The 14,676-nt window shown below is 40.6% G+C and overlaps 1 protein-coding gene across 16 annotated transcripts in view; it reads left to right on the top strand.

Annotated features, from left to right (window-relative positions):
- The window catches only part of SGIP1 (SH3GL interacting endocytic adaptor 1), a 148,360-nt gene that overhangs the window by 133,574 nt on the left and 110 nt on the right, over window positions 1-14,676 (top strand). For 15 of the 16 annotated variants that reach the window (XM_081867166.1, XM_081867168.1, XM_081867167.1 and 12 more), the window contains 2 exons: window positions 582-746; window positions 2,227-6,087. In XM_081867166.1, the coding sequence (XP_081723292.1) occupies window positions 582-746; window positions 2,227-2,249 (188 nt within the window). In that variant the 3' untranslated portion in view covers window positions 2,250-6,087. Of the gene's footprint in view, window positions 1-581; window positions 747-2,226; window positions 6,088-14,676 lie in introns of those variants that run through there. The other variant, XM_081867162.1, reaches the window with a different exon arrangement.

Genomic DNA, 14,676 nt, shown 5'->3' on the forward strand with positions numbered 1-14,676 from the left:
ATTTACGTATTACGTTTATGAATTTATTTTGAATTTTTTTTATATGTACTGTTTCATTATTGCTGCGAACTGGTTTGGTTACAAAATTATTATAAACAATAAGCATACGAATAAACTGGTGAGACTGGTATGTGCAGTGTGATTATGCATGTTATCTCAGAAATAAGTTCCACCAGGGGAGCCAATTTGAATAAAATATGAGGTGGGCAGGTAAGCATAATCAGTCACAAGATGCTGTGCACACACAGTATTTGAATGCCAGTGTCCATCAACTGGGAGGTGGGCAGCCCCCTCAAATATTTTATTGGGGGGGTGGTTAAAGGGACCTTGGCCCCTAGGAGTTGGCTCCTAGGAATTCCACTATGTTCAATGATGTTTACTTATTCCCAGGTAAGTTTGGATAGGATTGCTGTTTAGAAACACCAGTTGCTTAGGAGGAAGAAGGGGAAGTGGTGTGATCTGACTTTAACAATTAGCAAAATGAAAGCTTATCCCCCTGCCAGTGAGTCTCCTACATGTGCATAGGTTTTCTCACTATGTTACATTTTTGTAACATACTTGATGTATTTTCTACCTTAAAGGTGTGGGCTCTTTGCTGGCACGATTCCAGTTATCCGAGGGACCAAGCAAACCTTCCCCCCTGGTTGTGCAATTCACCAGCGAAGGGACCACTCTGTCCAGTTGCGATATTGAACTTGTTGGAGCCGGGTATCGTTTTTCACTTATTAAAAAGAGGTTTGCAGCAGGTAAATTTTTTGTTTGTTTGTTTCTATAGAGGCGCCTTAAATTTTCTTCTTCTAAGTTGGGGGTAGGGGTGTATCAGCAAAATGAGGAGCTGGGTGGTTAGGTCTGGAAAGGTCAGTGTCCAGGGTTATTTAGTCTGGGTGCCTATATCCCATCATGCCATCTGTTAAAAGATGCATGCTTCCCATTGTAATTAAGGATTTGGGGATGGGATGCTGGCCGCATCTTTTCAGTTTCATCCTATAAAACCAAGCTGTTGCCTGATGTGTTGCTCAAACTCTATTGAGCTGTGAGCACACATGGGTGCATGCATACATATGGTACCACTTCTTCCTTTTTACCACCATGGAGAATTCCTTTGGGATCTCATGCCTCAAGAGCCACAGGTCTTGATAAGAAGTTATGGCGCAGATGGGGTGATGGGGTGGAGTCATGAAGCTGCCCTCCCAACAGCAGCATCACTGCAGTTTACTTAGAGAGGGGTGGGGCAGAGCAGAGCAGAGCAGTGGTGAGGTTGGGATGGCACAGATGCACCACTGTGGGTGCCGGATTGGCTTTGCCAGGGCATCTGTGTAGACCTGCCCAGGTCAACTGCAGTGACTCTGGTGTTGGGAGGGCAGCTCCTCCCCACCACCCTGGCCACTAGTGTCCTATGGGGATGCAACACGCATGTTTGGATTTCCTGTGCCTTGTCTAAGGAATAGCTCCAATATGAATAAGATATGAAAAGTTGTTTGATCTCTTCCCCTTCTTGTGCCCCACTGAGAGATCTCAACCGGTCTCAGGCACCTGGACCTAAAGAAGTACCGTAATTCACAAACTTTCTGAAAAGGAAAAGAACATGCAAGCTTGATTTAGCAATCATTCAGTATGTTTCTCAGGTTGTTATTAGAACAACCTTCCTGTAAACAGTAACTTGAAGACTATTGCCAGGTGAAAGATTTGAATAATTTGTATTATTAGGCGAAGTCAAGAATCTAGATTTGTTTCAACTGCAGTAGAGGGACAGACTTGAAAGTCCACATTTCATGATAATGTCATCAACCACCTAGGCCGCACCTTCACTTAAGTAATTTAATTGATAGGCCAATGTGCATGTAACGACAAGCTATGGTTAATGGCTTATTGGGACTGAACAGTAAGTGGTGAAGACTTGGCTTATCAATAGGTCTGAACTTGGGGTTGTGGCTTGTTTTGCCCTAATAAATAATTATCAGCAAGTCATGCTTTCATTTGTTAGAGAGAAACAATCCACTGGGCTTGGCTGCAACAAGCCAAGTCTTCATGACTTGTTGGTCCCAGGCACTCCAGGGGAGAAGCAAGGTGGGAGTGATTGGTTGGTGTGGAAAAGCATGCTGCTCAGACCTGGTAAGCCATGAACAGTGGCTTATTGTAAATTGCCATGTTTATAAAAATAAATACGAGCTTTATTAATGTTATGAAACTTTTATTTTAACATACCTTTTATCACTTTCCTTTCAGGAAAATACCTGGCAGATAACTAACAGAAGTTTATGCAAGTATGTGGAAAATCCATATAGCTGAGGACTGCTGTGGGTGAACGGGTTTTATACGCTGTTTGAGGAAAAACTAAATCCTGTACTTGGGACATTTCTGTTGGAAGTGTCAGCAACTTTCAACATTTTCCCTCAGAAAATGCCATGTTGACCAGTCCTACAGTATTTACTTCTAGATGTAATATTGTTAATGTTTTAAATTGTAATTATTGTATTTGTAAATTGTACTCATTCCAGTAAGGCTGTATTTTGGCAGTTAGACACTTGAGTTTTAGCATTTTACCATTCATGAAATGGGTGTAATTTAAACTGTGGTATATAAATTTAATAGTAGTACTGTTGAATGGCGCAATGCTTTCAGAGGTAGATAACATTTTGTCAATATATACAATCTGAATACCATGCTAATTGCTGTGAGAAAGGGGGTGCCTCAAAAAAGAAAGTTTAACTAAAGACCTGCAAATTCACTCCGTTTTTCCTTTAGCCCTTAGTATGTCATATAAATAGTTATATGAATGAACAGGTCTATCTTCTAAGTATTTGACTGATTTAACTCCAGAACATTTTCAGTAAATATGGTGGTGGTTATAGCATACTTCCCCCAATGACAGAAATGTATCTCCCCCCACCCACCCACTTTTTCATTGTAAAAACAAGTTGATTTTTTTTAAGGTCTGGATATAAGTTATTGGATACACTTCCATTGTGATGAAGCATGTGTTGGAAAAGCTTTCAGTTCCTTCCCCTTTGTCTGAACATGATCAGATGTGGCGGTAGGGGGCCGTCCACTAGAAACCTCCTCACTATGCAAGCCCTATTGAATTGAATGAAAGCACAGCCAGGCAGCGAAGCAGTTCCAGTTATTTTCACTAAGTCTTGCACAGGAGAAGCTTCTGGTGAGTTGGGCTCAAATAAGCAGTTTAAAACACAAATGTGATAACTTTTGACAAATACATCTTTATAAAAGAGACTGTGTTTTATTTCAGCAAGTTTTTCTTCCAGTTTGGTAGGCATGCCTGTTTATTTTTACAATACCATATGCATGCAGATTCCTTGCTAAGAAAATTTACATTTCCTAGTCAGAGTCTAAGGTACAAGTGAAGGGAGAAAGAGCTCGAAAGTAATGTATTCATGTGTGCTTTAATCTGTAAAGGTTTGTGTTGTGGCTTCATAGTGAGAAACCGTAGCTGCACTAAGTTTGTGTGGCAGAATTGGTGGCACAATCATTAATCGTACTGGATTCTCAGTTGCCCTGCAGATATTTAACTGCCAGCATATTCTGCTTTCTTCAAACAGACGTTTTGGGTTTTAAGCTTCTAATCAGTTTTGAGGTATTTCTTAACATCCATCGCAAAGGAGAGTGCAGCACTTTTTAAAGAACAAAACTGTCCAGTTCTCTTATGTTGCTGAAATGCTTGCTAGATATTTATAGTGTTTTAGTTCTGCTGCATTTGTTCATTTGGCAGCTAAGCTTGCAGCCTGTACAGCAGGAGCTAATGAGAGGGCTCACTGGAGTTGTGCAGAGGGTCATGAGACTAGTGGATAGTATCCATGCTGCTTTTTTTGTACACACAACTAGTATTTTTTTACATTGAGGTCTAAGTAGGTTGGCATCCAACTGTCTCATTTGCATGCGAAAATGGCTGTGCTTGAGGAACAGCTGTGTCTGCATTAAAGCAAGCAAACAAAATCAGAGGCTGTCCTGGTAGGAAATCCGGTCATAAATTATATATCCCTTTGGAAACAAGCATGGGAAATATATATCCTAAAGTGGTAGAAGCTGAAATTTCATATATCATCAGAAGGGAGAAAATAACAGAGAATTTCTTTTAATATGAATCTTGGATGAGAAACCTGAGGAGCTAATTTTGAGGAAAATACGACACACAATATAAAAAATATAACTACTTTTCTTTGGCCCCACTGGTTTCTCTGTAGCACTGATGTTGATTTTGTGAATTGCTAGAACTCTGTGTGGCTTGAGGTGGAAAACAGTCTTATATTGTACTTTGTGTTCCTAAAAGTTGCCATGTTAGACATGTGTCTGATCTTTCTATGTGAAAGTAAATGTGGCCTTCTGGTGACATCATCATGATGCTTATTACAAAAGCTGGAGTGAGAGAAAGCAAGTTTTTGCCTTGCTCTAATGGATGGAGAACTTTGCTTACACTAATTTTATTTTCTTCCAACATGTACAAGTTACCAGGCAGTCACATAATTGTGAGCTTAAAAAAAAACCTATAGCTAATGTCATTACTGTCCACAAAAAGTTCACAAATTCTGATTTGAATTAAAAAGTTTTTTTCATGCAAATAGCACATGATGTGCATTTGAAAAATATTAGTGTACAAATTCATTTTCAGTGCTGGAAAGAAATTCACCTTCAAAAAAAATCTAAAAGCAAACTAGGGATTTTAAATCTCTGAGCAGACAGGTAAATGGAGAGAAATATGTTAATACAATTGAATTTGATATGTATCCAACATAAATATAGCTTATCCCAATCTTAGAAAAAATTCTGCAAACGTTCAAAAACAAATAATTTATAAATAGAAGAAAATATCTTTTTTTTTAAAAGTTTCTCCATTTGCCTTATTTAGCAGTTAATGTAGCAGTATTCACATCTTCCCGCAAAAAGGTCCAACTAATGGCCAACATGCCCTAGCTCTTAATACGGTTATTTTTTCCAGCACTTTCTGCCACAGGGTGTGCAATATCAACTGCTGGCAACCATGGAGTGCCATCCATATTTCTCCCTGTAACAACTCAAAAGTCCTGATCCACCAATGATATTGAAAAAGGGAATGAAAACATGTCCTGTCATTTTTTTAAAAAAAGTTATTCGCCAAGTTTTTGTAGTAAAAGAAGCTCTTGTGCAAGCTTTATTTGCATTTCTGTGCAGCACCCACAGGCTTTATCAAAAGCTTTTTACTGAATACTGATTCTAGAAGTACATTTTCAATTATTAAAAATGCAGCCTATGCATGACGGCTGTGTTGCACACATTGTTTGTCTTATCAGCCCCAAGCACACACTTGTGCAAAGAAAGTTCTAGTGTACCTCTGAAACAGCTTCACCTACAGGGTCATCTTCAAGTAGTAAGCATAGCTAAGATACACAAGGAATTGAGTGTCATTATGGAGGTTACCCAGTTCAGAAAATAACTAAAATCTAACTCCTTCATCTTAGCTTTTCTTGAGTGAATAAAGAATTGGGGACTATCTGAGCCAGTTGTGATAAGTACAAGTCATCAGCAGGGAGAGTGAAGAGGATTCATGTATCTGTAGTAACTGCTGATGGATTACACTTTCTCATGCAAGGCATATTCAGAAAGGCCTACTGTTTCATAAAATAAAACAAGCAGAATCAAAACACAGCATGCCTTCCAAGCAAGCTATTCAAATGGAAACAGCTTTCTATATTGCATGCAAAATTTGGAAGGGAAACAATAGGATTTAAAGGTATAAGTAGGGCTGAAATCTTATTCACACTTACTCAGGAGCAAGTCCCATTGAAATATGTGGAACTGACCTTGCTGTAAATATGCATAGGTTCAGGCTGTAGAGGTTTTCTAAAACTATATTAGAAAGTAAAGCATTATTTCTATACAAAGTTGAGATTACATTTCTACCAAGTCCAAGTTTATAAAACATTAACCTAGTATCTAGTACTTCAACAGGATTAATGAAGCACATGAGGTGTGTGGTGGTTTTTGTTTTTGTTTTAATTTGATACAATATGCAATATTCAGTAAGCCAACTAAACTTCAATGGGCCACCTATTTCTAGATTTGTTTTGAATCAATTTATTTGAATGTAATTGTTTTTTTTTAAAAAAAATACAGAATTCAAACAAGGCTTTACTTTCATGGCCTAATGCATGAATAGGCACTCTTAACAGTGCAATCCAATACACATCTACTTAGGCCCTTGGTGAGGCTTACTTGCAGGTAGGGGAGTATAAAATTACAGCCTAATTCATTCTTCTTCGTGGCTTCCATACTATATTTGAAAATGTCCCTTTCTTTTTAAGCAAAGTGGAAAACATTCCTGTTAATTTATATATGCCACACAGTTAACACCTATAGCTAACTCATAGTTTATGCTATTACCAAATTGCAGAGCATTCTTGCCATTCCACATTTTGGTTGTTTAGGATGATGTTAGTGGCTGTAAACTCTCTCCAATGCTCATACTACGTATTAAAGCATGTGTCACACCTTTTAAAAATTGTTCCTTGACCCCCAGTTTGCCTTTGGCATGAAAACATCTGATGGAAAGGGATGTGTGTTTTAAGTTTCTGCAGTCTAGGTTTAAAGAAAAAGTCAGTGCTGTTTTTTACTTAGTTACTTGATCCTGATTGACATGAAGACTTGAGAGTGAGGATTGATCCTATCTGTGCTCCCCCCCCCCCATACATAGAATACTACAAGCTGCATGGAGTGTACATTTGTAGAGCCATACATATGTATGACATACCAGTAGTATGGGGCACATGTGACCCTGAGCCTTGCTCTTGTCAGGGACTTAAGCGAACTGGTTTTTAGAATTGTACTTAGGACAATCATAATATTTTAGGTGTGTTTTTAAGACCCTAGGCGCAGCAGATCTGTTGTTTGTTTCTGAATTATTTAACTGAGCTGAATACTGTTTTACAGGTAAGCCAAATCAAGCTTCATTAGCTAAGGTATACACATTTTAAAGGTGAATGATGCTACCAAGTGCTTGGAAGTTGAAATCTTACCTGCTCAGATATTTATTTATTAATATCATTCATAAGCCACTTTCCCAATAATTGGTCCAAACTTGCATACATAGTTAAAACTATGTAACAGGCAAAGTTCTAATTGACTTCATTGGCAGAATACACTTAGTTCCATTGAAGTGGTCAGCTACTAGTTATAGAAATGATATCTCAGAAGAAATATATAAAATCGTAACAAAAATACAACCTAGTTGTCTTTTCTCTCTTTTTATACTTAAAATTACCATCCTTAGAATGCAGTACTGGACATGTCTGCTCAGAAGTAAGTCATATTACATTCAGTGCAGCATGCTGCTTAGGTAAGTAGGCATCGGATTGCAGCCTAAAAAAATATTTAGCAGGCCACTGTAGAATAAACATTTTGAGTAACACTCAGGTGCACCAACATATCCAACAGTTGGGCATCCAAGTTGCATATCTGATTGTTGTTGTTTAGTCGTGTCTGACTCTTCGTGACCCCATGGACCGGAGCACACCAGGCACTCCTGTCTTCCACTGCCTCCCGCAGTTTGGTCAAACTCATGCTGCTAGCTTCGAGAACACTGTCCAACCATCTCGTCCTCTGTCGTCCCCTTCTCCTTGTGCCCTCCATCTTTCCCAACATCAGGGTCTTTTCCAGGGAGTCTTCTCTTCTCGTGAGGTGGCCAAAGTACTGGAGCCTCAGCTTCACGATCTGTCCTTCCAGTGAGCACTCAGGACTGATTTCCTTAAGAATGGAGAGGTTTGATCTTCTTGCAGTCCATGGGACTCTCAAGAGTCTCCTCCAGCACCATAATTCAAAAGCATCAATCTTCGGCGATCAGCCTTCTTTATGGTCCAGCTCTCACTTCCATACATCACTACTGGGAAAACCATAGCTTTAACTATACGGACCTTTGTTGGCAAGGTGATGTCTCTGCTTTTTAGGATGCTGTCTAGGTTTGTCATTGCTTTTCTCCCAAGAAGCAGGCGTCTTTTAATTTCATGACTGCTGTCATCATCTGCAGTGATCATGGAGCCCAAGAAAGTAAAATCTCTCACTGCCTCCATTTCTTCCCCTTCTATTTGCCAGGAGGTGATGGGCCCAATGGCCATGATCAGCTTGAATATCATCACTTCCACTGGCCTTGTTATTAGCAGTGCTTTCTAAGGCCCATTTGACTTCACTCTCCAGGATGTCTGGCTCAAGGTCAGCAACCACACTACCTGGGGTGTACGAGACATCCATATCTTTCTGGTATAATTCCTCTGTGTATTCTTGCCACCTCTTCTTGATGTCTTCTGCTTCTGTTAGGTCCTTACTACTTTTGTCCTTTATTATGGTAATCTTTGTACGAAATGTTCCTTTCATGTCTCCAATTTTCTTGAACAGATCTCTGGTTCTTCCCATTGTATTGTTTTCCTCTATTTCTTTGCATTGCTCGTTTAAGAAGGCCTTCTTGTCTCTCCTTGCTATTTTTTTGGAAATCTGCATTCCATTTCCTGTATCTTTCACTATTTTCCTCGCATTTTGCTAGCTTTTCCCCCCGCTATTTGTAAGGCCTCGTTGGACAGCCACTTTGCTTTCTTGCATTTCCTTTTCATTGGGATGGTTTTTGTTGCTGCCTCCTGTATAATGTTACGAGCCTCCATCCATAGTTCTTCAGGCACTCTGTCCACCAAATCTAAATCCTTAAACCTCACTTCCACTGTGTATTCATAAGGGATTTGATCTAGATTGTATCTTACCAGCCCAGTGGTTTTTCCTACTTTCTTCAGTTTAAGCTTGAATTTTGCTATAAGAAACTGATGATCTGAGCCACAGTCAGCTCCAGGTCTTGTTTTTGCTGACTGTATAGAGCATCTCTGATACTCATCCTCTATTTACCTTCTACTGTATGTGATAAAGAAAAATCAGACCTGAAGCTGTTAAAATGGGAAAGAACCATTGTGCTTAGATGTTTGTTTGAACATATGAAAACCATTGCAACAATGGGTTGTATTCAGTGCTGCCATTCCACGTGTGTAAGACTTCTACTTGCACAACAGAACTTCCCACCACCACAGTCCCCCCACCACCACCACCCAGCTGCCGCTACGCCCTCAAAATCTGCTCGAGGGTTGGGGACTCCAAAGCAGATTTGGGAGGCATGCAGGGAGAGAAGAGGGAAGTCCTGTTGTGTGAGCAGAACTCCATTCACACAATGACCGCAGTCTAAATCATGACATGGACTTCTAAACTTACCTTTGGGAAGCTGCTCTTACGTGGCCCTAAGTAAGCTACTCTTGAAGCCTAGGAAGACCCTTCCTAAGTGGGACTCCCAAGCATTCTGCTGGTAACAGCAAAAATCCTAAAGAAAAGCTGATATAAACACACTAACTCTTGCATGTACCTAACAGGGTTCTTTTGCTATGGATCAATCAACCCTATTGTTAATCGTCAACAAGCTGCAAACAAAGAGAGCCACTCTTGACTGACCCTAGTGCAAGTATACTGATGGTGCTTTCTGAACTTCTTCTGGTTGCAAGAGTTAACATGAACAATCACTACTTTATCTTTTATAGGAGTAATTTTGAAATGGCTGAATCATGTTGAAAGGGATCAATATTTTTAAAGAGCCTGACAAGAAAATTGAAATAATTCTTTTACTTAAAGATTTAGAGTAATTGTAGTGACAGCTCCTCTGTCCTCTAATTCTTGTTCTTCAATTTTTTACCTTTACCATAGCTAAATAGGAAAGACTCCTCTCTGTGTACAACTTTATTAGAAGTTACAGGATACCTCTGCATATATAGAGCACTCTGGAAAAAGTTGTACATTGTTTTTTAACTAAACAAGTAATGTTATCTCATTCATGTTTGACATCTACTTAGGTGCTGAGTCAGTTCAGTATCACTACAGTATAGATGTATTTGTTTTTTTTTTAAAAAAAATAGGCATTTTTAACAAGCTTTTCTTGTTAAATTTTTAATTTGGAAGCTTACCATGATAACCAAATCACTTCAAATGCAATATGATAATGAATACTTTTTCCCATGGGAAAATCCCAATCTTGGGTCTACACCAGAGCTGGAATTTCTTTCTTGAAAGTTTATATAAGAGGCGTTTCTAGTGATAAGGGACATCTTATGCTCTTCAACATTTTGCTCCATTAGACGTGGTTAGAAATTTACAACATCACAAAGCAATTGACCTCTTTTGACCTTTAAGAAAGGATTACTGTTGCTGCTACTGAACTCTTACTTTTGATTTAAAGGATTAGTGTGATGATGATGTTCAAAGGGTTTACCCATGAGCAGGAATTTCACTATAGGCCAAGCAGTATGTGAAAGTCTAGAATCTGTCTTTTAGTGACCTTAACAATGTTTAACATTAATAAATTGTATTTCAAATTAGTATGAATATGAAATACAGCTGTTTTAGCTGTTACCTCCGGTAAATTGGGATTATAAAACTACCACATCATTTCTCAACTAGACACTTAAGAATACCACTTATGCTAGTGTCTTAGAAGGGGAGATGGATTTTCAAAATGAAGGAATTGTAGACACACACTTTTTTCTTCTTCATTTAACTGGCTCAATCAAACTCAAATGCTAAACTCCAATCCTGCCAAACTGTTGTACACATGTTTTCAAAGGCACTATTGACTTGCATGCAATTAAGCATGTGTATAAGCATTTGCAGGCCTTGGGTCTTAATTCTTAGCTGTGATTTCAACCCTAAAGGAATTTTGAAACCTGAATTAGATTCCCTGGTGTTTTATCAGATATCAAACTATATCATTTTATAATAAAAAAAAACCTTGTGTATAAACTGTTTATAGATATTTGTGGACTTAAAATACACATGTATATTTTTAAACATTTTTGTTTAAAAGTCTGGACTTCTCAGCCTACGTGTGCAATGAAATATACTATCCTTTTAGTCTAGTTGGCCCTGTTTACTGCTTAGTCTGTTATGAAAGCTTTGCTGCTAACCTGATGGTCTCAGAGAAAAATTGTAAACTATATAGGTTTGTTGCATCAGAAACACTGCAGCAAAGCTTTATATCTGACCACTGGTAATATGAATGTGTCGTATTGACTTGTTGAAGATAATCATAAAACCACATGTTTTCAGTGTTTCTTTCCTTATAGATTAGAATACAAATGTCTATTTTTTTTGTAAATAATGATTTTTATAAATGTCTTTCCATCATGATTTCCCCCTAATCATCCATTTCACAAAATCCTGAATATGCAATTATTTATCATACATGATATTATACAAGAAATAGGGTCCCCGTTTCAGAACAAAGTTTATTAAATTCTATACATAAGAACAAATTTAAATAAGTTGTACTTGAAATGTGATTTCCCCCCTTGAAAATAAATGACAAATCTAAAAATATTTTATGTTTGTGCTGAATTATTTTCTCCTAGAAGTCATTTACAATATTTACAGTGCCATTCTATACATGTCTACTAAGAAACAATTATTGTATTCCATGGAAATTACTCGTAAGTATGAGTGTATAGGATTTGGTTGCTGTACATTGAACAACTAACTACCCAGACTCTCTTCCCACAGTCTGTTATTTAAAGCAGATCTGAAATGAGGAGATGGATATTGGAGGAAACTGAAAAACGGGAATTTAGGGTTACAGTATTATAGCCCGGAAGTCTGCACCAGCCTTTCCCAACCTTGTGCTCTCCATATTTTGGGGAGAGTACCATTCACTCTCATAATCTGGAGGCCCACAGGTTTGCACTAGATTATTCTTTTGTTAGCTCATCATTTTATACACAAGAACACTTAAAGGTGCGGGGAGAGCATTTTTATTGCGTAAAAAATCTGGCATATTCATCATCGGCTTTCTACACCTTACACTGTATAGGGGCTGCCACGTGGCATAAGCGCTTATACTGTAAAACTAATACGAGGCTACGACTTTTAATTTGGGCGCTCTATTCCTGCACCAAAGTGGAGAATCGGGACTTGGCCTGAAAGGGACCGGCCAGTAGTAGCATGTAAAAGCAGAAAGCAAGGCAGGGAATTTGCTACATCTCCGGGCTACCAAGACGCACAGCCAGCAGCTCCTGGCGACCATAGCGCTTTCCCCACACGGTTCCTTTGGCGAGGTGACTTTCCAATGCTCCTTTTTAATGACGAGGGCAGCTGCCGACGTTGCTCCCCGTGTCAGGACGTGCCTCACAAGACCCCCGAGCCCAGCGACTGACCCGGAGCTGCTCCACTGGCGCGCAGTTAAAAAGCAAGGCTCCGGGGGGAAACGGAGAAACAGCCAAGGAAAGGCGGGGAGCGCCCTGCAGCTGCTGCAAGAGCTGCGCTCCAAGCGCCTCTTCTCGCCCGGCAAAGCCACCTTGGGACGCGCGCGCAAGGCGAGAAGCAGAGAGCGGCTCTCCTCCGCCTCTTCCCGCCCATGAGGGCGGCGGCAGCAGCGCCGTGACCGCCTTCCGCGGCGGCAACAGCCTCCGCGGGGTGATTGGTCACCCTGGAAACCAGCAACAGCTGCGGCTCCGTCCTGCAGCAGCAAAAGAAGGAAGAGGAAAGGTAAGAACGCGCCGGCGGGAGGCCTGTTGGGACCCCCGAAAACGGGGGTGTCGCCTGGGGCAGCAGAAAGGCGGGAAGCGGAGTGGCCTCCCACCAGCGCGCGCCCCCATTCCGACAGGGCTCTTGCGCCTCTTGCAGCTGCGTCATAGGCAGGGGGTTCTACCCATTGCGCGGTTGCATTCAGAGTTGGCCCACTTAAATTAATGGATGTGACAAACTTAAGTCCATCGGTGCACGTACTCCGAGGAGAACCTGGGCGGCTACAATCCAAAAATTAGACTTGAAACTCCCCACCACCGCAGGGATTTTGCAGCAGTGGGGGAAATCCTCATGTATTGGCTTTCTGCCTGTCCTACAGGGTCCCTTAGCTCTGGTATTTAAAAGAAAGAGCGATGTTAATCTTCATGCTGTAGCTGTGTACAGACGAAGGCTAATTTTATTCTGGAGCCTCCCCGTTCTAATCATTTGCATTTGAATACATCTCCCGCCTTTTCTCATTGCCCCACAAGAAGTCATTTCTTGGAAGTCTGAGGAACAATACTGAAGAGATACTGCGTCTTCCTAAGGCGAGACTAAATGTGCCGGTGGAAGGAAGTTTGTGGACTTGTAATAAATACACACAAAGTGTGCCCCAGAGGTGGCTCATGAGTTGCACAAGAGCAGCTGAGGAGGCTGCACTTCTTTCTCCTCTGCCCACCCCGTTGCAAAGCGGGATGGGCAATTTGTAATGGTTATTTGTTGTTCAAGGTGCCAGCCCGCTTCAGGAGGCCTCAGGCGATCCTTAGCTTACAACAGCAGTAAGGAAAGGACTTGTATTGTTTCCTATGTGTGTGCATGCATAATGCCTATTTATGAGAAGAATTGGAGGAGGAGGCGGCGGCAAGCCAAATGAATGGTCCAGTTCTTCCAAGTGGCATGCCACTATTCATGAGTAAACTTCGTTCTTCTTTCAGAAGGGTGTATACATTAGTCTGATACAGCAAAAGCAGCAAAAATTATGGCATTACTTACTATTTTTATAGAATAAGGTTGTGAGTGTAGAGTGCATGCATCTTCTGAGGTGGAGTCGAGTCTAGTTTATGAATAATGCCATAATAAGTTTGTTGAGACTTTTGGTTGCTTTTTATTTCTGAGTAAGGCCTTGCCTTGTCACATTTTTTTTTGACATTGCATTTATTTACAGTAAGTCATTTCTTGGAGTATGGAGGACAATGCTGAAAAGATACTAAGCCCTATAAGGAGAGACTAAATACACACAGAGATGGAAGTTTGTGTGGTTATGTTCTACCTCCCTTGCCATCAGCAGAATGCCTCTGAATACCAGTTGCTGGGAGTCTCAAGTCGGGAGTTGTGCTCATGTGTTGCTTTGGGGCTTCCCATAGGCATCTGGTTGGGCACTGTGAGACCAGGATGCTGGACTAGAGAGGCCTTTTGCCTGATCTGTCAGGACTTATGTATGTTCCACAAACAATCCTGAATCGGGCAGCTGTGGCCTCTTTTGTGGCATTAAAAAAATGCTCCACGGCACTTCTCACCCATTTCCAAAGCCTTGCAGCACTTCCAGCATCCTCGGGAATACTTGGAGTGGCTTCTGCTGCTGTGCAAGTGCTCTGTAGGCCTTGACTACTTGCCAAGAAGCAACAGTCCCTGAAGGCTTTGCTTGGGTACCACCTTCTTGAGGAACCTGCAACACCTTGAAGCAGTGGTTCCTGAAAACCTCCTTTGCCTTTCCTGATGGGAAGCAAACCTGGAGCAAGCTGAAGATGCAGTTCCCAAAGAAGTAGCCCTCTCTTTGTTGCTTTTCAGCCATTTCCTAAAGCCTCAGAAGATTAATCAACATATCCCAGAATAGGGCACCGAATGGAGTAAAATTGCCACACTGTTTGCTAATTATATTTAGTTTGTTGACCCCCACTCCCCCCCCCCAATAATGGAATGATTATTGAAACCATTGAGGCAATATTTTGGGGAGCTCTCCTAATACCTAGGTATAACCACTCATGCTTCCACTTCACAGACTCTGTGCATTTCCAAAGACTCTCATTACAATACCTTGTGTAAGAGGCATTGCTCTGATACCAGATGCCTATATACTTTTAGGTCACAATTATGTTTAAAAAATACATTTCCTGTATCTAG

This window comes from Podarcis erhardii (assembly GCF_964252035.2).
Source record: "Podarcis erhardii genome assembly, chromosome: 6".
Taxonomy (NCBI): Eukaryota; Metazoa; Chordata; class Lepidosauria; order Squamata; family Lacertidae; genus Podarcis; species Podarcis erhardii.